This window comes from Petaurus breviceps, unplaced genomic scaffold (assembly GCF_028583685.1).
Source record: "Petaurus breviceps papuanus isolate PSGF00001 unplaced genomic scaffold, PetGlider_PUasm1.0 138, whole genome shotgun sequence".
Lineage (NCBI taxonomy): Eukaryota > Metazoa > Chordata > Mammalia > Diprotodontia > Petauridae > Petaurus > Petaurus breviceps.
In genome coordinates, this window is record NW_027185694.1 from 29,766,978 (window position 1) to 29,789,586 (window position 22,609).

At 37.9% G+C, this 22,609-nt stretch overlaps 1 protein-coding gene across 1 annotated transcript in view; it reads left to right on the forward strand.

Annotated features, from left to right (window-relative positions):
• The first annotated feature begins 645 nt into the window (after positions 1 to 645).
• The window catches only part of LOC138143979 (phospholipid-transporting ATPase ABCA3-like), a 282,495-nt gene continuing 260,531 nt past the window's right edge, over positions 646 to 22,609 (forward strand). Inside the window, exons 1-2 of the mRNA XM_069065289.1 lie at positions 646 to 699; positions 1,074 to 1,335. Of these exons, the coding sequence (XP_068921390.1) occupies positions 646 to 699; positions 1,074 to 1,335 (316 nt within the window). The remainder of the gene's footprint in view (positions 700 to 1,073; positions 1,336 to 22,609) is intronic.

The window sequence follows — 22,609 nt, forward strand, 5'->3', positions numbered from 1 at the left end:
TCCTTAGTATACCAGTGTGGTTGCCACTGCAGTAGATTAAGTTACCCAGGGCATGAATGTAGTGGGATCATTGGCAGTGGGGTGGAGGGAGGAAACTGGTTAGCATATGAAAGATGGTTTGGAGTCCTGGGATGGCTAAATATAAATTGGCCATATATATTTGCACCAGCTGACTCATGGTCTTCTGATTACTCTGACCTCATTTTATACTTGAAGAAATTGGTTCCTATAGAAGTTAAATGCTTTGCACATTCTCATAAATAGTAAGTAATGATAATGGAATTTGAACCCAGTCCCTTTAGTCTATATCCAGTAATTTTCCCACTATACCACCAGTCACTGCCTATAAAAAACTCACATGGAACAAAAAAACAGTGACATAAGCTCACTCAAAGTATTGGCTTAAAAAATCTTGTAAATAATCTTGTTTTCCTGTTTGTGTCTTTTAACTTCAGGTACAGAAATAATCAGAAAAGAGAGAGTAAAGAAAACACTTAGGGAAGAAAAAGATTTCTGTTGCATTAATTGCTTTTCCTCCTCACCTCTTTCAGTAAAAAAAAGTCTACATTTAAATATTGTTAAATATGTGACTTTTATCTTTTTTTGTCCCCTATATAGTGGTGAGCTTTTCTTCAAAACGGAAAAATGACAGCGTTTAGGCTGTTTAAACTTCTTCTCTGGAAAATTTATATCTTAAAGGTAGGTATATGATGCATCTGTAAAAAAAAATGTGGGACTTTGGGAGAGACTAGCCATTTAAAAGAATTTTTGAAAAAGTTGTTCAAAGAAAATAAAAGTACCTGATTAGCAAATATACAATTTTGTACAATGGATAGTATCATCATATATACATATATGTATATAATTATTTCATTTTTAAAGAAAATGTTTTTGATGTGAATTCAATTTATTACAGAAAAGATCATTGGAGCCCCTCCAAATGATTCTTATTTCAATTCTCATTTTTTCTTTTTTGGACATAGTGCAGTGAGCCTGGAAGAAGAACCTTTCCACATGTCTTTTATTTGGGCATTGTTTTGGTTTAACATAAAATTTTTCATTTTTTCTTTTAGAAGCGCATGTTTTTATCAAGCCTCATAGAAGTCTTATTGCCATTGCTGTTTGCTGGAGTTTTAATTTCACTTCGTTTGAAGAGCAAGCCACAATATAAAGATTCTATAAAATATGATCCTTTATTCATTGATGATCTACCCAACAAATTTGTTCAGACTTTTCCACCAGACTTCCTTTGGCTATGTTATCTCCCTTCTGATAGTGATGTTGCGAAGACTATTACTCAGAAAGTGACAGAGCCCTTCCAGCTTACTTTAAAAGGTGAGACTTTGGGGAGGAAAAGAACTGTTTTGTAAAGTATTTAAAGTAATTTTCTAATTTTATAAAGTGATTTATGTTGGACCTATAATCTTATATAAAGTTCTAATCTCATTACCTCAAATATATGTATATGTACATATATGAATCATGAAATTGAAAGTATAGAAATAAAATTAAGCTAAAATAATTTTGAAATCTTGAGATCAAAGCAATGATGTGATGAGGCTAGTGTGCAATTATTAGCAAGGTGTAATAATTTATTAGTAATAATTAGAAATTAGTTCTATTTTATTAGTAGTGCTTCACAGTGCACTCTCTTTATGAAATCTTCATTTAAGTGATTCCCTAGATTGTGAAGGGAAAAAAAATTCTGTTACAAAGGTTAATTTATATATTTGTTGCTTGGAACATAGAATGCATTTTTATATAGGGAGAAAACCTATTTAAATAGCTGTATTTTTCGGATTAGTTCATAGAATGTTAATCCATAATAACTTAAATTTTGTCAGAAGTAGAAGACTATTAATACTAAGAAAACTGCTCACCCTTACATTGTATACACAATACCATGCCTTTCTTATGTTAGGCCTGTTGGTGGCAGAGTATACATGCTAGACTCTTATCATTCCTATGTAGTCAGGAAGAAAACTGACATCAGAAAAGTGAAGGGACATGACTAGTAAGTGGCCTTGACAGGACTTGAATTCAGGCCTTCTGACTCCAAATACAGGGCTTTTTCTGCTGTACTAATCATCATGTTTCACTGGTTTACTGTGGGAAAATGTTTTCTTAATTCAGACTTACTACAGGAAGAACAAATTTTCCTCCATAGCTCTGGCAGTGATAGCAGGAAATCACTGAGTAGTAAGAAATGTGGGCTTACAGAATTTTAGGCAGATTGGTAACTTGTTAAAAGGGTATTTGTTAATGTATTGATTACAAACTAGATAGAAGTCTGCTGGTAGGCTAAGGGAGTCTCTTTAGACTTTTATTTTTCTTTGAACATTTTCATGGATCTTTTTTTTTTATGTCACCAACACTTCCCAATATATTTCTCTTCCTCCTACCAAAGACTCTTTCCTTATAACAAAAAATTAGAAAAAACCACCCCAACCAATTCAGCAAATAAACTAAGTTTGACATTATTATGTAGTGTTCCACACCTATAAACCCTTACCTCAGCAAAGAAGGGAGGTACATTGTTGCATTCCTCTCTTCTTAGCCATTAAAGCTTAAAACTTGCATTTGTTTTGTTGGTAATGTTCTTTCATATTTTGTTGTAGCCATTGTATTCGTTGTTTTCCTGGTTCTACTTAATTTACTTTGTATTAGGTCATATATATTTTTCCATGTTTCTCTGTATTATCATAGCTGATCTACAAATATTTATTAAGTGCTTTCAAGCCCTAGGAGTACAAAGATAAAACAATCCTTGACCTCAAGGACCTTCTAACGGAGGAGATAAGATACATGTGTGTAATATGTATTGCTATGGATATACTACGCTAAAATCCATCAACTAATGATGTCATAGAACTGAGTTTTCTTGATATGCTTTGCTGAGATATCTTGCTGAAAGTCTGTGAACAGTTGAGCTGAGATTTCATATTTGATGAGACATTTGGAGCTCATTCAATATATAAGTGGAAGTTGACATAGCTAAAGCAGCAAAGGGTATTTGATAAGGATAACACCTTGATTAAGCTGAGCATGACTTGTTAGTGATGGTAGTGAAGTGAATTGTCAGAGAAGGAGCTAGAACTCTTTGTGGGCTTTTTTTTTTCTGATTGGGAAGTCATGTCAGCAACCTAAGCAAGTCTTATAACAATCAAGGTTTAAGGAGAGTTTCAGTACATATTAAGGAAAAGAACTAAGGCCTTAATAAAAGCTAGTTCAGCCTACATAGCTTGTTCCTAGGAATTATTGCTTTTATCATGCCACTCTTGAAAATCTTGAAATCATGATCTTGAAATCATGTGGGTAGATAGATAGCACAGGTTTTAGGTTATTTGTTCCCCAACTAACCCTTAGGAGAGACTGATAAGGCTAGTGATAGAGGCATTTACTATGCTGGTTGGATTAAAGAACTGCTGTAAATTGGGAATAAGGATTGATGAGATTTTTTCTTCAGTTCCCTGCCGCCAAAGTGAGAACAGGAGCAATTGCCATTAATTGCTTCACTCCTCTGGAGTTTTTCTTTGATTCTCCCCCGACAAGGGAAGAAGCCTAAAACTGTTAGCATTCTGTCCTGTCTTCTCCAAGAGATTGCCCTCTATCATTCTGACTCTCATTAATCTTTAATCTCTCACCTTCAGACATGCCTACATCATCCCCATCCTCAGAATCCCCTCACTACACCTGTATATCCCTGTTAGCTATCATTCTATGTCTCTTTCATTTTTTGCCTTTACTCCTTGAGAAATTCATCTGTAATCTGTGCCTTTACCACCTTTCCTCTCACTCTCTTCTTAACTCTTTGCACTCTGACTTCTAACATCATTCAACTGAAATTACTCTCTCCAGACTTGAGTGCTTTCTTAATAAATCTAATGGCCTTTCTAAATCTTCGTTCTTTTTTTTGGAAGATTGATGGATTTTATTAGAGTATATGAGAAAAATATACAGAAATACTTTTGGAATGGGTAAACAGCTCTATTCTCGGCAATAGTAAAGGATAATGACAGTTCCCACCATTGGATTTGTCAAATGGAATGGAATGTGTTTTACCTCTTGTTATAGCCTAGAAAACAACTAAGATCCAAGTATGGAATCAAAAAGCCCTCCATGGTAAACCTTCACATAAATTTAAAGAATGATTAATGTCAAAGTAAAGAAATATTAATTAAGTAGCTGAGTTTTGCACTTCTGCTTATAGAAGTAGAGGAGTTTATGGTTCAGGATAATGTCATTGCCATCAGAAACTACAGAACACTTTATCTTGATTGATGCAGATTATGCAATTAAATGGAAGGAAATCTACAGCACATCACTGTAGGTTGCAAAAATTCAGCACTGAACATCTAGAAAGACAAATGGTTAGAATTATCTGTCAAATGCTCCCTATCCTGTATAACAAGACAGACAAAAGATCCCTGCACAATCCCCCAAATACCTTTGGTAATTCATCAAATAAACTGGACTAGAACCAAAGCATGATTAGAAGTAAAACTATCTCCCACAACCACCAGGACATGCTATTGGTCCATGAAAATTTAAGAACAAGATTTTTTTATAGATATCACCATGCTGAATATTCATCATCTCCAAACTAAGTGGAATAAAATGCTTTCTAAACATGGAGACCTAACAGAAAGCAGTTTAAAACAGTTGTAGTAGGCCAGAATGCAGGGGTTTGTAGTCTCCACTGAGCTATTCACATTTGTTTTATAGCCCTTTCCAACCCTAAAAGCTCTTCTTAACAATTCCTTCCCCTTGACCTCTAGTGTATAAGCACACATGTAATAAATCACTGGAAGTTCTGCAACATGAAAATCTTTGACTCCAATTTCACAGTTCTCAGAAGATTCTTGAAGAGGTTAAACAATTCTTTTAAAAAGAGGCTAAAGAAATATCACTAGGGCCATGGCAAGAATTTTGAACTAATGGGGCCCCCAAAATAATTATGGGGCACATTAAAATGAAAGTAATTAGAACCATAGGGTTGAGGTTCCCAGCTAGACTCTGGGCATCACGAATGGGCCTCCAGTCATCTCAGTGAATAATATCACATTTCTCCATTTAATAAATAATGGACTTAAAGCTTAGGTTTCTATAAAAATAATTGTTCTTTATTTTATTAATTTTGAAAATTCTAAATTCTTTATGTAATGGATTAGGCCCTGAGCTTATTCTCTGAAACCAAATTCAGACTAACAGGTCAATTCCCCAGAGCATGGCTGCCATTTCACCCTTCCCTTGAGATTCTAGGGGAACCCTGAAGAGTTGTGTGCTTCTTTAATGGTGTCTTCTTGAGACTTCATCTTGTCTGTTTCCCACAGTATTATTACCATCTACCCCAGAGGTGGAGAACCTGCAGCCTCAAGGCCACATGTGACCTTCTAGGTCCTTGGGTGCAGCCTTTTGACTGAGTCCAAGTTTTACAGAACAAATCCTTTTATTAAAGGGATTTGTTTGGTGAAGTTTGAATTCAAAGGGCTCTTCCCCAACCTGGAAGCTTACAGTAGTTCTTGCCTCACTCACCACCGGGGAAGAGAGGGACAGCAAATTCTTTTGTTGGATCCTTTTGTAGACACCCTTAGTTCTAACTGAGAAGTCAGTCAAAAGGCTTTCTGTCACAGCATAGTAAGGAGACAGGAAACAATTACAGAATACTTGTAGAAGCTGTGAAGTAGAGGAAAGAGTCCTCAATTATACACCCTTATGTATTTCCAGAAATGAGCTCAGTAGACTCCATATGTATTTGCAGCAGCAGGCATAGAACACTGTAACAATGTCTTCACACCCCACCTTACATTTCTTTTTTTTTAAATTTTTTTAAAAATTAGTTTGTTTACTTTTAGTCTACAGGATTCAATTCCACAATTCCTTGAGTTTCACATTTTGTCCCCTCTCTCCCCTCCCCCCCATCATGGCATATACTCAAGTATAGGATCTGTAATACTTTCACTTTGTACATTAGTCAGGTTATAAAGATGGATTGTATCAGATGGAATGAAAAATGGTAAAGAGGACATAAAAACAAACAAGAAAAGGAAAAAGATCAGGTAGTTTGCTTCAATCTGGATATCACCTCGGTTCTTTCTAGTTCTTTCTCTGGATGTACACATTTCTTTCCATCATGAGTCTTTTGGCATTGACTTATATCACTGCATTGCTGAGAAGAGCCAGTCTATCAAAGTTGGTCATCACACATATGTTGTGTCTGTAATTGTGTACAAATTTCTCCTGGTTCTACTCCTCACTCAGCATCTCTCCAGGTAAATATGAAGTCCATCTGCTCCTCGTTTCTTATAGCACAATAGTATTCCATAACATACATATACCACAACTTGTTCAGTCATTCCCCAATTGATGGGCATCCCCTTAATTTCCAATTCTTTACCACCACAAAAAGAGCTGCTATAATTATTTTTTTACACATGGGTCTTCCTTCCACTTCTATGATCTCTTTGGATATAACCCTAGGAGTGGTATTGCTGGGTCAAAGGGTATGAAATTATTTATAGCCTTTTGGGCATAATTCCAGATTGCTCTCCAGAAAGGCTGGATCAGTTCACAACTCCACCAGCAATGCATTAGTGTTCCAATTTGCCCACATCCTCTCCAGCATTTGTCATTTTCCTGTTTTGTCATCTAAGCCAATCTGACTGGTGAGATGTGGTACCTCAGAGTTGTTTTGATTTGCATTTCTCTAATCAGTAGTGATTTAGAGCATTTCTTCATGTGCTTATAGATATCTTTAATTTCTTTCTCTGAAAATTGCCTGTTCATATTCTTTGACCATTTATCAATTGGGGAATGACTTGTATTCTTATAAATTTGACTCAATTCTCTGTATGTTTTAGAAATGAATGCTTGTCAGAGTCATAGGTTGTAAAGATTCTTTCCCTTTATTTCTTTTTCTTCAATAATTGCTACTGCTAACATTTCTAGTACCAGACTGAATAAGAGGGGTGATAGTGGACACCCTTGTTTTACCCCTGATCTTATGGGAAATGCTTCTAGCTTCCCCCCATTACATATAATACTTGCTGATGGCTTTAAATAAATGCTACCTGTTATTTTAAGGAAGGCTCCATTTATTCCTATACTTTCTAATGTTTTTAATAGGAATGGATGTTATATTTTGTCAAAAGCCTTTTCTGCATCTATTGAGATGATCATGTGGTTTCTGCTAGTTATATTGTTGATATGATCAATTATACTGATGGTTTTCCTAATATTAAACCATCCTTGCATTCCTGGAATAAATCCTACCTGATCAAAGTGTATTATTCTTGAGATAAGTTGCTGTAGTCTTTTTGCTAGTATTTTATTTAGAATTTTTGCATCTATATTCATGAGGGAAATTGGTCTATAATTTTCTTTCTCTGTTTTATCTCTTCCCAATTTAGGTACCAGTACCATATTTGTGTCATAAAAAGAATTTGGTAGGACTCCTTCTTCACTAATTTTCCCGAATAGTTTGTGGAGTATTGGAATCAATTGTTCTTTAAATGTTTGATAGAATTCACTAGTAAATCCATCTGGCGCTGGAGATTTTTTCCTAGGGAGTTGACTGATGGCTTGTTCAATTTCTTTTTCTGAGATGGGGTTATTTAAGTAATTTACTTCCTCTTCAGTTAATCTGGGCAACTTGTATTTTTGTAAATATTCATCCATTTCCCTAAGATTATCAAATTTATGTGCATACAATTGGGAGAAATAATTCCTAATTATTGTTTTCATTTCCTCTTCATTGGAGGTAGATTCACCCTTTTCATTTTTGATACTCATAATTTGGTTTTCTTCTTTCTTTTTTTTATCATATTGACTAAGGGTCTATCAATTTTGTTGGTTTTTTCATAAAACCAGCTCTTGGTTTTATTTATTAATTCAATAGTTTTCTTAATTTCAATTTTATTAATCTCTCCTTTGGTTTTCAGTATTTCTAATTTAGTATTTAATTGGGGATTTTGAATTTGTTGTTTTTCTAGGTTTTTCAATTGCAAGCCCAATTCGTTGACTTCCCTTTTCTCTAATTTAATCATGTATGCACTCAGGGATATAAAACTTCCCCTAAGAACTGCCTTTAATGCATCCCACACATTTTGGTGTTGTATCATTATTATCATTCTCTTGAATGAAATTACTGATTGTTTCTATAATTTCTTGTTTGACCCACTCATTCTTTAGAATTAAATTGTTTAATTTCCAATTAGTTTTTAGTCTGTCTTTCCATGGCCCTTTATTCCATCATTATCTGAGAAGGATGCATTTAATATTTCTGCCTTACTGCATAGAATTGTGAGATTTTTGTGCCCTAGAACACGGTCAGTTTTTGAGTATGTGCCATGAACCGCTGAGAAGAAAGTATATTCCTTTTTATCCCCATTCAGTTTTCTCCAGAGATCTATCATACCCATCTTCTCTACAATTCTGTTCACCTCCTTAACTTCTTTCTTGTTTATTTTGAGGTTGGATTTATCAAGCTCAGAGGGGCGGAAATTAAGGTCTCCCACTGGTATAGTTTTGCTATCTATTTCTTTCTCTAATTCCTTTACCTTCTCCTCTAGGAATTTGGATGCAATACCACTTGGTGCATATATGTTAAGTAATGATATTGCTTCATTCTTGATGGTGCCTTTTAACAGGATATAGTTTCCTTCCTTATCTTTTTTAATTAGGTCAATTTTTGCTTTTGCTTTATCTGAGATAAGGATTGGTACCCCTGCTTTTTTTTACTTTAGCTGAGGCATGATATATTTTACTCCAGCCTTTTACCTTTACCCTGTATGTATCCCTCTGTTTCAGATGTGTTTCTTATAAACAGCATATTGTAGGATTATGATTTCTAATCCATTCTGCTATCCGTTTCCATTTTATGGGAGAGTTCATTTCATTCACATTTACAGTTGATTGTTATCTGTTTCTTTCCCTCCATCCTATTTCCTCCCCTGTTAATGCTCATATTTTTCCCCCTTCTCCATTCCCCCTTTAATAGTTTTCCTTTTGACCATCACCTCTCTCAGTATTCCCTTATCAGCCCCCCTCCCTTTTCCTCCCCTTTCCCCTTACTTCTTCCCTCCCTGCTGACCACCCCACCCCTTTCATAGCCCTTTCCCCCTCCTACTACCTGTAGAATATTTTTATACTTAATGAAGTATGTTATTTCTTCTTCGCACCAAGAGTGACAGGAACAAATCTCATGCGAAGCTCCTCTCCCTCCCCTCTATCCCTCTAAAATGATACTTTTTGCATTTCTTCTCCATAGAGTTCTATGCTTAACTGGTTGTTATTCCCTCCTTGCACCAGACCCAATGAGGGAAAAGCTCATATGATTCTCATCTCCTTCCCTTCTTTTCCTCTGCTATACTGTTTTTATGCCTCTTTGTGTAGCATAATTTACCCTTTTCCACTTCATTCATTCCTCTTATTCCATTTTAGTCCCTTTGTAGCCCTTAATAAGATTTTTTTAAATCATCATTTTGTGTATTTTATACTCATATCCTCTACTTGTCTATAAACAGTTTGCTCTTATCAAATAGCAGGTTGTGTGTGTGTGTGTATGTGTGTGTGTGTGTGTGTGTGTTTTCCTTCTTTACCTTTCTATGTCAATGTTGCATCTCATAATTGGAGGTTGAATTTTCCATTGAGTTGTGGCTTTTTCATCAGGAAGGTCTGAAACTCTGTTATATCATTGAGTGACCATCTCTTTGCCTGTAAGAATATGCTCAGTCTCGCTGGGTATGTGATCCTTGGTTGTAACCCAAGTTCTTTTACGTTCTGGAAAATTGTATTCTGCTCCCTCCGATCTTTCAGTGTAGAGGCTGCCAAGTCCTGTGCTATCCTCACTGTGGACCCTTGATATTTGAATTGTTTCTTTCTGGCTGCTTGAAGTATTTTCTCTTTTACCTGGTAGTTCTGGAGTTTGGCCATAGCATTTCGAGGACTTTTCAATTTGGGATCTCTTTCAGCAGGTGTCTGGTGGATTCTTTCGATTTCTATTTTACCCTCAGGTTCTAGTATCTCAGGGCAGTTTTCTTTAATGATCTCTTAGATAGTGTTGTCCAGGCTCATTTTTTCATCATGATTTTCTAGTAGGCCTATGATTCTCAGATTATCTCTCCTGGATCTGTTTTCCAGGTCAGTTATTTTTCCATTGAGATATTTTACCTCTTTTTCTAATTTTTCATTCTTGTTGTTTTTTTTTTAACTAATTCTTGGTTCCTCATATTGTTATTTGTTTCAATTTGGTTAATTCTAGTTTTTAGCGATTCATTTTCCTTGGTTAATTTTTGGACCTCCTTTTCCATATCATACACTTTTCTTTTTAGAGAGATGTTTTCTTCATTGTGATGTTTTTCTAATTCTGCAGTTTTGATTTTGAGAGAATTATTCATTTTGTCTTCTATCTCTCTCATTTGGTTTTCAAAGTTCCTTTTAATCTCATCTAGGAGAGCTTTCTGTGCTTGGGACCCGTTCCCTGTTGATGTTTCAGCTGTGGGTGTGGAGTCCACATTGTCTCCCTCTGAGGATAGTAGGACTCCAGAGTCTTTGTAGTCTGCTTTCTACCCATTTTGAGGCAGGCCCTAGTCACACCCTTCCTCCAGGGATCCCAAGCCTTTACTATAGAGGGTTTTGCCCTGGGGCAATAGTTACTATGTTTTCAAGGTCAGGGTTGGGGGTTGGAGCAGGTGGGGTTCCCTCTGTCATCCTGGTCTTTGGAGGTCCTGATAGGGGCTTTTTAAAAAAATTTCTGGGCTATGAAGTGGTAGCCCCAGGAGTATTTGCTGTCCGGGACAGGGGCCACTGCATTTGGTTCTTACCTTGCTCTTTCTAGTCCCAGCCCTTTGGTGATAGGCCTGGTAGTGGCCCTTGTGGTTGTTGGGATGACTTGCCCTCCCAGTTGATCAGTGCTCTTCCAGGCCTGCCTCTGTGTCTGAGGGCCATGCCTTCTAGGCCTGCCTCTGCCAGTCTTCATCCTTTTTCACCTCTATGCAGTCTTTGATACTGTTAACCACCCCTTTCCTTTGATATTCTTTTCTCTCTAGGTTTTCATGATGCTTTCTCCAGTTTCTTCTCCTACTTGCCTGAATATTCTTCAGTTTCTTTTGCTGAATTGTTGTCCAGGTCTCCCTCACTAACCACAGGTGTCCCCTGAATCTCTGTTTTGGGTTTTTCCCCCTCCCATTATACTACTTCACTTAGTAATCTCACAGTCTCAAAATGATCATCTCTAAGTTGATGATCCCCAGATCTTCTTATCTAGCCTTAACCTGGCTCCTGATCTCCAGTCTCATATCTCTAGCTATCTCTTGGATATCTTGAGTTGTATGTTCCATTGACACCTTAAATCAAACATGTCTAAAACTGAACTCATTAGCTTTCTCCATCAAGCACTCTCCTCTTCCTAATTTTCTTTTTTTTCCCAAAAATTTATTTTAGAGCCAAATGCCAGAACACAAATAGAGAATAGAGAAAAGAAACAATAATATTATAAACTTAAATATTGGAACTCAAATACAAAGTTAGAAAGAAATAAAAGCATGTCATGTGCATAACAGAACATAAGAGAGGATTCAAAATATGTAACAATAAAATTTCATTTCAAAAAAGCCTATGTGATAAATAATACTCGTGTTGAGAATTGTCCATCTTTTCTTTGTTTCCTTGTGAGTTTTCTTTTGTTCTCTGCTGTGCACTTTTTTACTTTGTTCTTTTTTTCCCTACTCCTAACCCTCCCCCCTCAAAAGTCACAGTAAAGTTTAGATATGTTTCTCTATAGCTATAAAGAAATCTCTCTCTCTCTCTCTCTCTCTCTGTATACACACACACACATATACATACATACATATATACATATACATACATACATATATATATATACACACACCCTCCCACACCCCCCAGAAGGCTACAGTAAATTTTAGATATATTTCTTGATAGGTATAGATATATACATATATCCATACATTATCGACATATACATTCCCAAACCTATTCTACTCCTGATCTTTTTTATGTATATGCATATCTCTTGTTTCCTATCCCTTCTGCCTCCTCTACTTTACTTTTACCCACTACCTTGCCCTCCTATGACTTGCTTACCCCCCTCCAAGGATCCCTCCCCTATCCTCCCATTCCCATAAATCTAAACACCCTTCTATACCCCTGTTTACACATTCTCTCATCTTCCCCTCTAAAGATCCCTTCCTTGTATTCTCCCCTCTCTCTATGCCCCTACCATTTTATTTCTTCTGAACTTAGAAGACTTTATACTCTTTTAAATGTATACGTATTGTTCCCTCTTACACCCATTCCCTATGAAAGTAGGTTACCAGAACTACCGGCCCTCCTCCCCCATCTAATTCCTGTGTATCAGTTCTTCCTCTTGCACCTCATTTGTATGAAATAATTACTCTTTTTAGCTGTTCCTAAATGGATTTATTTTTAAAATTCATATCATGCTCAAGTTTTCCCCAGTCTTATTAACTACCCCATTATTAATAAAAATCTTAGACATAAATTTTACATATTACATATATAAAAAGTAAACAGTCTGACCTTATGGATCCTTTATAATCAGTTTTTGCTATGTACCTTATTGGTTCTTGTATGTCAAATCATCTATTAAGTTCAGGATTTTTTAAACAGAGTTTTGAAAATCTGAGAGTTTATCAAATGTCCATTTTTTTTCATTTGAGATAATATTTAACTTTGCAGGGTATTTTTGACCAGAGCCCCAGTTCTTTTGCTCTTTGATACATTGTGTTCCAAGACCTGTGGTCCATTAATGTTTCTGCTGCTAGGTCTTGTGTAATTCTAACTGTGGCACCATCATATTTAAATTGTTTTAATCTTCATGCTTTTAGTATTTTTCCCTTGAACTGGGGATTTTGGAATTTGACTATGATATTTCTATGAGTTTTCCTCATAGGATCTCTTTTAAGTGGTGATCAATAGATTTTTTCCTATTTCTACTTTTCTCCTTTGTTCTAATGCTTCAAGGAAATTTTCTTTAATTATTTCTTACATTATTGTATCAAGATTCTTTTTTTTTATCATAACTTTGTTAGTCCAATTATTTTTTATTTTCTCTTCTTCATCTATTCTCCAAATCTGTTGTTTTTCTTATGTTTCACTTTCTCTTCTATTTTTTCATTATTCATATTTTGTTTAATCATTTCTTGATCTCTTATAATTTCACTGGCTTCACTTTGCTCAATTCTAATTTTCAAGGTGTCATTTTCTTCCTTAAGATTCTGGATCTCCTTTTCTAGTTAGTTGACTTTCCTTTCATACCCCTCTTGTTTTTCTTATATTACTCTTTTTTTGTTGTTGTTTTTCCTCCATCTCTGTCATTTGATTTTTAAAGTCTTTTTTCAGGTCTTCTAGAAATTCTTTTTGGGCAGGTGACTATTTGTCATTAACTCTTTGGGGGTTTCTTTAATTCTATTTTCTCCTCTGAAGATGAACCCTGATTATCTCTATTCCCATAATAGGTTTCTGTAGTTGGATTCTTTCTCCTTTGACTATGCATTTTTTTGTGGTGATAGCTTATTTATTTGAGGTCACCTCTTGCCCTGGGGTATGGAAAATGGTGCCTCTTGCCCCTGATCTTCAGTTCTTCCCTCTAGCCTGAAATGAAAGCCAAGCCTCCAATCTCCTGTAAGTGCCCAGAGCCAGGGGCTTTCTGCCTCACTGCTTCTGCACTCACCAGGTGTGTGCTGGTTCATTCTTGCCTGCGTTGCTCTTCCCAGCACAGGTGGGTCTGGCCTTCCTGGTCAGCAGATGTTTCCTCAATCTTCCCGGACTCAAATGCCCAACTCCCCTCACTATCCCAGGAGTGGAAGTTCTGGTGGGGTGACTGGGGCCAAGGCAGCCTCTTAAACCAATTAACCCCAGGGCTTGCTACTTATTGTTTAAGAGGCTTGCAGTTTGCTGTTAAAATGGAACCTAGCCTGGAGGTGTTTACTCTTCACAGGGACCAAATCTTGTCCTGAGATTTTTCTTCTGATCTTCTCAGATTGTCCCAGGAGGACCCCAGTTATGCCCCTATTCTTATTTATCTCTGCCCACACTTTGTTCACTGTAAGGTGCTATTTTAACTCTTTTGTGGGGGAAGATCTTGAGAGCTTGGAATTTTCTGACCTACTCCACCATCTTCCCAGAATCCTCCCTCCGAATTTTCATATTACTGTCAAAGACACCACCTTCCTCACAGTCACCCAGGCTCTCAACTGAAGTGTCATCCTTGACTTTTCATTCTCTTTTACCCACCATATCCAATCATTTGCCAAGTCCTTTGGAATCTTTCTGGACTATTGATGTAACCAACTATTGGATCAGGTCTCCTCCAATTTATTCTCTACACAGCTGTCAAATTGATTTTCCTAAAGTGCAGATCTGACCATAGTGCTCTTACCTCTCTCTACTCCATGGCTCCTTCTTACTTTTAGAATCAACTATAAACTCCTCTATTTAGTGTTCAAAGTCCTTTACAACATAGCTCCCTCATGTCTTTCTAGTCTTCTTAAACCTTAATCTCTCTAGAATCACCCCCAGATACTCTTTGCCACTGGCCTTCTTACTATTTCTCACACAAGACACTCCATCTCTTGATTGCAGGAATTTTCTCTGGTTTTCTGTCCATGCTTAGAATGCTTTCCCACCACCATCTCTTGCTCTCCTTGCCTTCCTTCAAATTCCAGCTAAAATTCCACCTTCTATAAGAAGCCCATTCCCCTTAATACTAGTACCTTCCCTCTGTTTATTATCTCCAGTTTATCCTGTATATCTATTGTTTGAATGTAAATCTTTTTATGTTGTTTCCCCATTACACTGTGTGCCTTCCGAACAGTGACTATTTTTCCCTTTCTTTGTATCCCCGGAGCTTAATACAATGCCTCATGCATAGTAAATGATTAATGAATGCTTGTTAATGGTTGCAGCTGCAGAAGCAGCTTGACTGCCTATATCTATAAACTCTACCCTTTTTGCTCACTACTTTTTCATTTTTACTTTTTATTCCAATTTTATTTAAAAGTAGCTCGTAACTGCTAATTTTTATTATGTGGTTATTGTTAACACGAACAGGTTTGGATAGTGGATGAGTCTGGGTAGAAATCAGGCTATCTATTCTCTGGGGAGGAAGTAGAGTTAGTGGCTACCCCTCTGTTCCCCCCCCCTCCCCAGGTAACCACAAACATTTTGGTGTTACTTTGCAATAGTATTTCTTTTATTATTTTAATCAAATGCTTTATTAACTTCTAGTTTACATCATTCATTTCTGCAAGATTTTGAGTTACAAATTTTATCCTCATTTTCCCCCTACCCACCACCCTAAAATAGTGATCCCACTGGATATCCCCTCCTCCAATCTGCTCTCTCCCATATCTTCTCCCACACCCCCTCTGACTTTCCAGTAGGGCATGGTGGATCTCTATGCCCCAGTGCCTATATGTCTTATTTCCCAGTTACATGTAAAATAATATTAATAATAGTATATATATGTATATATATATATATATTAAACATTTGATTTTGAGACTTTGAATTCCAGATTCATTCCCTTCCTCCCTTGTCACCCACCCTTACTGGGAAGATAAGCAATTCAGTATAGGTTGTACATGTGTAGCTATGCAAAACATTTCCATAGTAAATATATTGTAAAACACTGGCTATATTTCCCTCCCTCATATCCCACCCCCCACTTGTTCTATTCTCTACTTTGATCCTTTCCCTTTTCAATAGTGGGTGCTTCCAACTTCCCTCCCCGCAGCCTGCCCTCCCTTCCATCATCCCCCCCTCTCATCCCCTTCTCCCCAACTCTCCTATAGGGTGAGATTTTAGTGTGTATGTCATTCCCTCCCTAAGCCAAATTCAGTGAGAATAAGGTTGACCCATTCCCTTTTGCCTTCCTGTTCTTCCCCTCCATTGTAACCATTTTCCCTTACCTCTTCTATATGAGATAGTTTACCCCAATCTATCTCTCCCCATCTCCTCTCATTATATTCCTCTCTCACCTCTTAATTTCACCTTTTAAGTGTCATCCCTTCCCATTAAACTGGTCCTGTGCTCTCTATCTATGTATACCTGTACACATATATATGCACATTCACATATGTATTCATAAGCCCATATACCCTCCTATATAGACATATATATGTATGTGTATGTATGTGTATATATACATTTCTATTCCCTTTAATTATTCTCATACTGAGAAAAGTTTCGTAAGTTACAATTATTGTTTTTCCATGTAGGAATGTAACTAGTTCAGCTTTGATAAGTTCCTTATGATTTCTTTTCCCTGTTTACCTTCTCATGCTTCTCTTGCTTCTTGTATCTGGATGTCAAATTTTCTATTCAACTGTTTTTTTCATCAAGAATACTTGAATAACCATATTTTCCCCTGAAACATGATACTCAGTTTTGCTGGGTAGGTGATTCTTGGTTTTAATGCCAGCTCCTTTGACTTCTGGAATATCATATTCCAAGCCCTTCGATCCCTCAATGCCAGATCCTGTGTTATCCTGATTGTGTTTCCACAATACTCAAATTGTTTCTTGCTGGCTTCTTGTAATATTTTCTCCTTGATCTGGGAACTCTGGAACCTGGCTATAAATTCCTAGGAGTTTTCTTTTTGGGATCTTTTTCAGGAGGTGATTGGTGGATTCTTTCAACCTCTGTTTTGCCCTCTGGTTCTAAAACATCAGGGCAATTTTCCTTGAGAATTTCTTGAAGGATGATTTCTAGGTTCTTTTTTTGATCATGGCTTTCAGGTAGTCCAATAATTTTTAAATTATCTCTCCTGGATCTATTTTCCAGGTCAGTGATTTTTCCAATGAGATATTTCACATTGACTTCTATTTTTTTCATTTGTTTGGATCTGTTTAATAGTATCTTGATTTCTCCTAAAGTCATTAGCTTCCATTTGCTTCAATCTAATTCTGAAGGAATGATTCTTTTCAGTGAGCTTTTGAGATTCTTTTTCCATCTGGCAAATTTGGCTTTTTAAGGCATTCTCCTCATTGGCCTTTTGAGCCTCTTTTGCCATTTGAATTAGTCTATTTTTAAGATGTTATTTTCTTCAATCAGGTTGCTGACTCTCATTTCATAATTTTCTTGTACCATTCTCTTTTCTCTTCCCAATTTTTCCTCCACTTGTCTTATTGGGTTTTCAAAATCCTTCTTGAGCTCCTCTATGGCCTATAAGTAGCTTATTCTTTTCTTGGAAGCTTCTGGTGCAGGAGTTCTGACTTTGTTGTCTTCTTCCTGTTCCATGTTTTGATCCTTTTTGCCCCCCAAAAAGGAGTCCAAAGTGAGATTACTGTGCTAGCCTTGCTTCCCTCATTTGCTCATGTTGCCACTCAATTATTTGACTTTTGGGCTTTTTGCCACAGTAGGACTCTGCTACCAGACAGGGGAGCTTCATCCCAAACACTGGGGTTTTCTCAGCTGCAAAAGGTATTAGTTGGGTGCCCTCTCTGAAGCCTCCACATGGTCTTGTGAGCTGGTCACTCATCCCAGGACCTCCACCCTAGACAGCAATCCAGATCCAAGTAGGTTATAGCAAGAGAGATTACCTCTCAGACTGGTGGCTTGGTCCCCCTGCATTCTGCAGGCCAGGAGCTGAAGCAGCCACGTGTCTGCAGCTGTATGGCTGCAGAGCCTTAGCCACTTCTGTGCTGCCTGCTCCCTGTGGGCCTTCTGGGATGTCCTCAGTGGGAGGTTAGCTTCTCTGTGTCATTTTGTGGGTTCTGTAGCTTCAAAATTTGTTCAGAGTCACCTTTTACATGAATTGGAGGTGGTGGGAGACCAAGCCCTGCGGAATTCCTGTTTCTACTCCACCATCTTGACTCCGTCCCTGCAATAGTATTTCTTAACTACCTGTTTCACAAATAACACATGGGAGACACTGGCGTTTTTGGACTCCAGCCTCTAACAGGTTCATCATTGATCTGGTCAGACAGGAAGGAAAGGAAGACAGCCTTTGGAGGCTTAATAATTTTAATTTAGTCTTGTCTTCTCAGAGGGGTTACTGATAATGAGAGCACCAACTTTTACAGCCTTCGCTAATCACTCTTTTAGCAGGGGCAGATGAGAATATAGTAGGAGCTACAACTCCTACAGAGTCTTCCAGCCTCACTGGGGGCTGGTTGAGGCAAACACAGATTCCTCCCAAGCTTTGATGGGGGCCAATCAAGGCACACACAGCATTACACCATCATATTCTCCTGTGGGTTCGCCACTTAGTGACTAGTACAGGAAAAATCACATTATGTTGGGGCAGCCAGGTAGCACAGCAAGTAAGAATCCCAGAGTTGGTGGGATGACCTGGGATTGAATCTGGGCTCAGACACTTAGCACCCACCCAGAAACACCTGGCCGTGTTTACTTAACCCCAATTGCTTTTAAAAAATCACATTATGTCACCCCTATATCTCACTGTGCCACCGTGATGCAGATGTTTACAAGTCATAGGCCTGGGAAATATCTAACAACTGGCAACTAAAGATTGTCATGGTCATGCAGCCTGGGAAACTAAACTCTAGGAAGGAATAACAAAATTCTCCTTACTTACACCACCTCAAATTGATAAGCAGAAGTGGTAATAAGAGAGAGATTAATAGCCTAAACTTTAGACTTCCAGGGTTGAGAAACCTGCACCCTTGAGGCCACATGTAGCCTTCTAAGTCTTTGGGTGCGGTTTTTTTATGGAGTTCAAGTTTTATAGTACTAATCGTTTTATTAAAAGGATTTGTTCTGTGAAGTTTGGAGTCAGTCAAAGGGCCATACTTGAGGACCTAGAGGGCCTCGAGGCAGCAGGTTCCCCATACCTGTGAGTCAAAAGCTCTTAGATGCAATAGAATAACTATGAGGAAAGGATCTAGGAACAGGGGAATTTTTTGTTAGGTATATACCTGCCTGCCTTCCCTTTGGTCTGATATTCCCTCTAGTTTACCCGTGAGTCCATATCATACCACTTGCCTTGACTTTGGCTAAGTTTAGGTGCCCCTAGCACCTGTTGTATCATCAGCTGGATGCTAGTTCTCTTTCCTTTAGGCTTAGTGGAGCCCCACATACACTAGCACACTGCCTCTGTTCCCTCTGTTCCTTAGTTCTTTGACCGAGCACTGGCTATAGCAGAGTGCGTAGCCATGCTGCTGCTACTGGTGAAACTTAAACCTCCCACGAACAGGGAAAGGATGGGGCAGGGTTGAATTTTGTTACTGATTGCCTCAGAATGGTACAGTAAGGACAGGGGTTGGGTGGTGCTTAGTTGGGAATTGCTGGGTAGATCCCAGAGCAAAAGCCTTTGGTTTGAATTGTACTTCTTTGCCACAGCACAGAGGGTGATGAAATAGGGGGTGCTGGATTAGGCATTAGTGAAGCTTTACTTCTTGTGCATAATTCTTCTTTTGGAAATGTTTGAGAGGTCATGAGGATAGGAGGAAATGACCAGTCTTCCATCTTATTGCTCATGTTTGTCCTGGAAGTTGTGGGCCACTGTGAAGAACTTTAAATGCTACACAGGAATTTGTATTTGATCCTAGAGATGATACAGAGCCACAGGAATTCATTGCATATGTGGACTGACTTGATCATACTGACATTTAAGAAAATAATTTTCGTAGCTGGGTAAAGGATAGATTTAAGTGAAAAAATACTTGAGCCAGGGAGACCACATAGGAAATTATTGAACCAGTCTAAGCAAGGGGTGACAAGGACCTGAATTAGGATGATGGCTCTATGACTAGAGAGAAGGGATAGATGTGAGGGGTGTTGTGGAGGTAGAATCAGCAAGACTTTGCAACTGATCAGCTCAAAGGTGGGGAACCTGCAGCCTTAAGGCTACATGTGGCCTTCTAGGTCCTTAAGTGTGGCCTTTTGACTAAATCCAGATTTATTTGTTCTGTAAAACAGGTTCCTCACCCCTGGATTAGTTATATGGTTTGAATGAGGAATCAAGGATGAAACCAAGGTTATGAACCTGGTTGACCTGAAGGGTGGTAGTGTCTTTGACAGTAATAGGGAAGGTGAGAAGAAGGATGACTGTGGGGGAAGAAGTTAATAGTGACTGGGGGAACTCTTCCCTTATACTGTTTATGGCAGCACCTGAGCTTATGTTTTCTTTGCCACTATGTCATGCAGCACAATTCATACATATCATTTTAGTCAGTGTGTATGCACACTCATATTTCTCCTTTTTTTTTCCTTTCAGAGGAAAAGAATGAGTTTTATTTATTAATTTGTTTTTATTTAGTATTTTATTTTTCCCCAGTTATGTATAAAAACGATTTTATCATTCATTCTTAAAACTTTGAGTTCCAAATTCTTTTTCTTCCTTCTTCCCCACCCACCTCATGGAGAAAGTAAGCAATTTGATAGAGGTTATATATGTGTAGTCATGTAAAACACTTCCATAATAGTCATGTTGTGAAAGACTAGCTGTATTTCCCTCCATCCTATTATCCCCCTTCCCCTGTTTATTTTATTCTCTCTCTGTTTTCACCCTGTCCCTCTTCAAAAGTATTTTGCTTCTGAATACCCCCTCCCCCAATCTGCCCTCCCTCCTCATATCCCTTTCCTCCCTACTTTCCTGTAGGGTAAGATAGATTTCTATACCCAATTGAGTGTGTATGTTATTCCTTCTTAGCTCTACTAATGCTTCTCCTTGCCCTGGGACAGAGTGCTAGCAAAGAGACCTCTGTAGTCTTCTTCTGACAAGTTTTTCAATCCTCTTACCATCTGTGGGCTGAGAGATCTGAAAGCAGTCACTTCTGCTGCTGATTCAGTCACTTGCAAGGCCTGTCCCTGGTTTATTGGGGACTGGTATGCCCAGTTTGCTTTAGCCTGTACCCCTCTCTCATTGTGGTACAACAGACCTTTCCTATGGACCTTCCAGGTTGTCCTGGGCTGGAAATTTGTTTCACTCTATCTTTTTGTGAGTTCTGCTGCTTTAGAATTTGGAGGAGTTTGGAGGAGAGCTCAGGTGAGTCTCTGCCTTTACTCTGCCATCTTGAATCTTCCCCTCTCATGAATTTTGTTTTAAATAGGCTGAATTTGAGAGGATATTCTGCTCCAAATGTCCAATAAGTATTTGTTTATAGGTGACTGAAGCTTAGGAGAGAGACTGGGGTTGGATATTTGGACCTGACAGTCCCCTGCATAAAAATGATAATAAAATTGACAGGTTGATGATATCCTTGAGTGAGAGAATATAGAGAAAAAAGTAAAAAGGGTCCAGGGCATAGATTGAGGGTACATGTATAGTCATACAAAATGCATTTCCATGGAAGTCATTCTGTGAAAGAAAACACAGACAAGCAAACAAGAAAAATAAAGTAAAGAAAAAGTATCTGTGATCTGCATTCAGGCTCTACGATTTCTTTCTCTGGATAGCACCTTTCATCAGCAAGTCCTACAGAAATGTCTTGGACCATTGTATTGATGAGAATAGCTAAGTTATTCGTAGTAGATCATCATACAATATTATTTTTTACTTTAAAATTTTTTAAATTAAATTTTATGTTTATGTTTAGTTTATATTATTCATTTCCACAAGATTTTGAGTTACAAATTTTCTCCTCATCTTTCCCCTACCCACCACCCCAAAACAATGATCCTACTGTATGCCCCCTCCCCCGATCTGCTCTCTCCTATATCCTCCCCCATACCCACTCTGACTTTCCAGTAGGGCAAGATGGATCTCTATACTCCAGTACTTGTCTATCTTATTTCCCAGTTGCATGTAAAAAATTCTACTAATAATATATATTTTTTAAACATTTGATTTTAAAACTTTGAATTCCAGATTCTTACACTTCCTTCCTCATCACCCACCCTTACTGGGAAGATAAGCAATTCAATATAGGTTGTACATATGCAGCTGTGCAAAACATTTCCATAGTGGATATATTGTGAAAGACTGACTATATTTCCCTCCGTCCTATCCAGCCCCCCCCCACTTGTTCTATTCTCTACTTTGACCCTGTTGCTTTTCAAAAGTATGTACTTCTAACTTCTCAACCCCCCCGACCTGCCCTCCCCTCCATCATGTCCCCCTCTCATCCCCTTCCCCTCTACTCTCCTGTAGGGTGAGATACCCTATTTAGTGTGTATGTCATTGCCTCCCTAAGCCAAATTCAATGAGAGTAAGGTTGACCCATTCCCTTTTGCCTTTCTGTTCTCCCCCTCCATTATAACAGTTTTCCCTTGCCTCTTCCATATGAGATAATTTACTTCATTATTCTCTCCCCATCTCCTCTCATTATATTCCTCTCTCACCTCTCAATTCCACCTTTTAAGTATCATCCCTTCCTATTCAATTGGTCCTGTGCCCTCTGTCTATGTATACCTGTACACACATATACACACACTCATACCATGTTTCCCCGATAATAAGACACTGTCTCATTAATTTTTTTGGACAGAAAAAACACCAGAGGGCTTATTTTCAGGGGAGGGCTTATTTTAATGAACATTGACAGCAATTTTAATGAACAGGTAAATGTGAACAAAAAAATGTACCTTTATTCAATAAGCAAATCACTGGGGAAGAACAGGATGACGCGCTCACTGCTGCAGCTCTGATTGGATGCAGCTC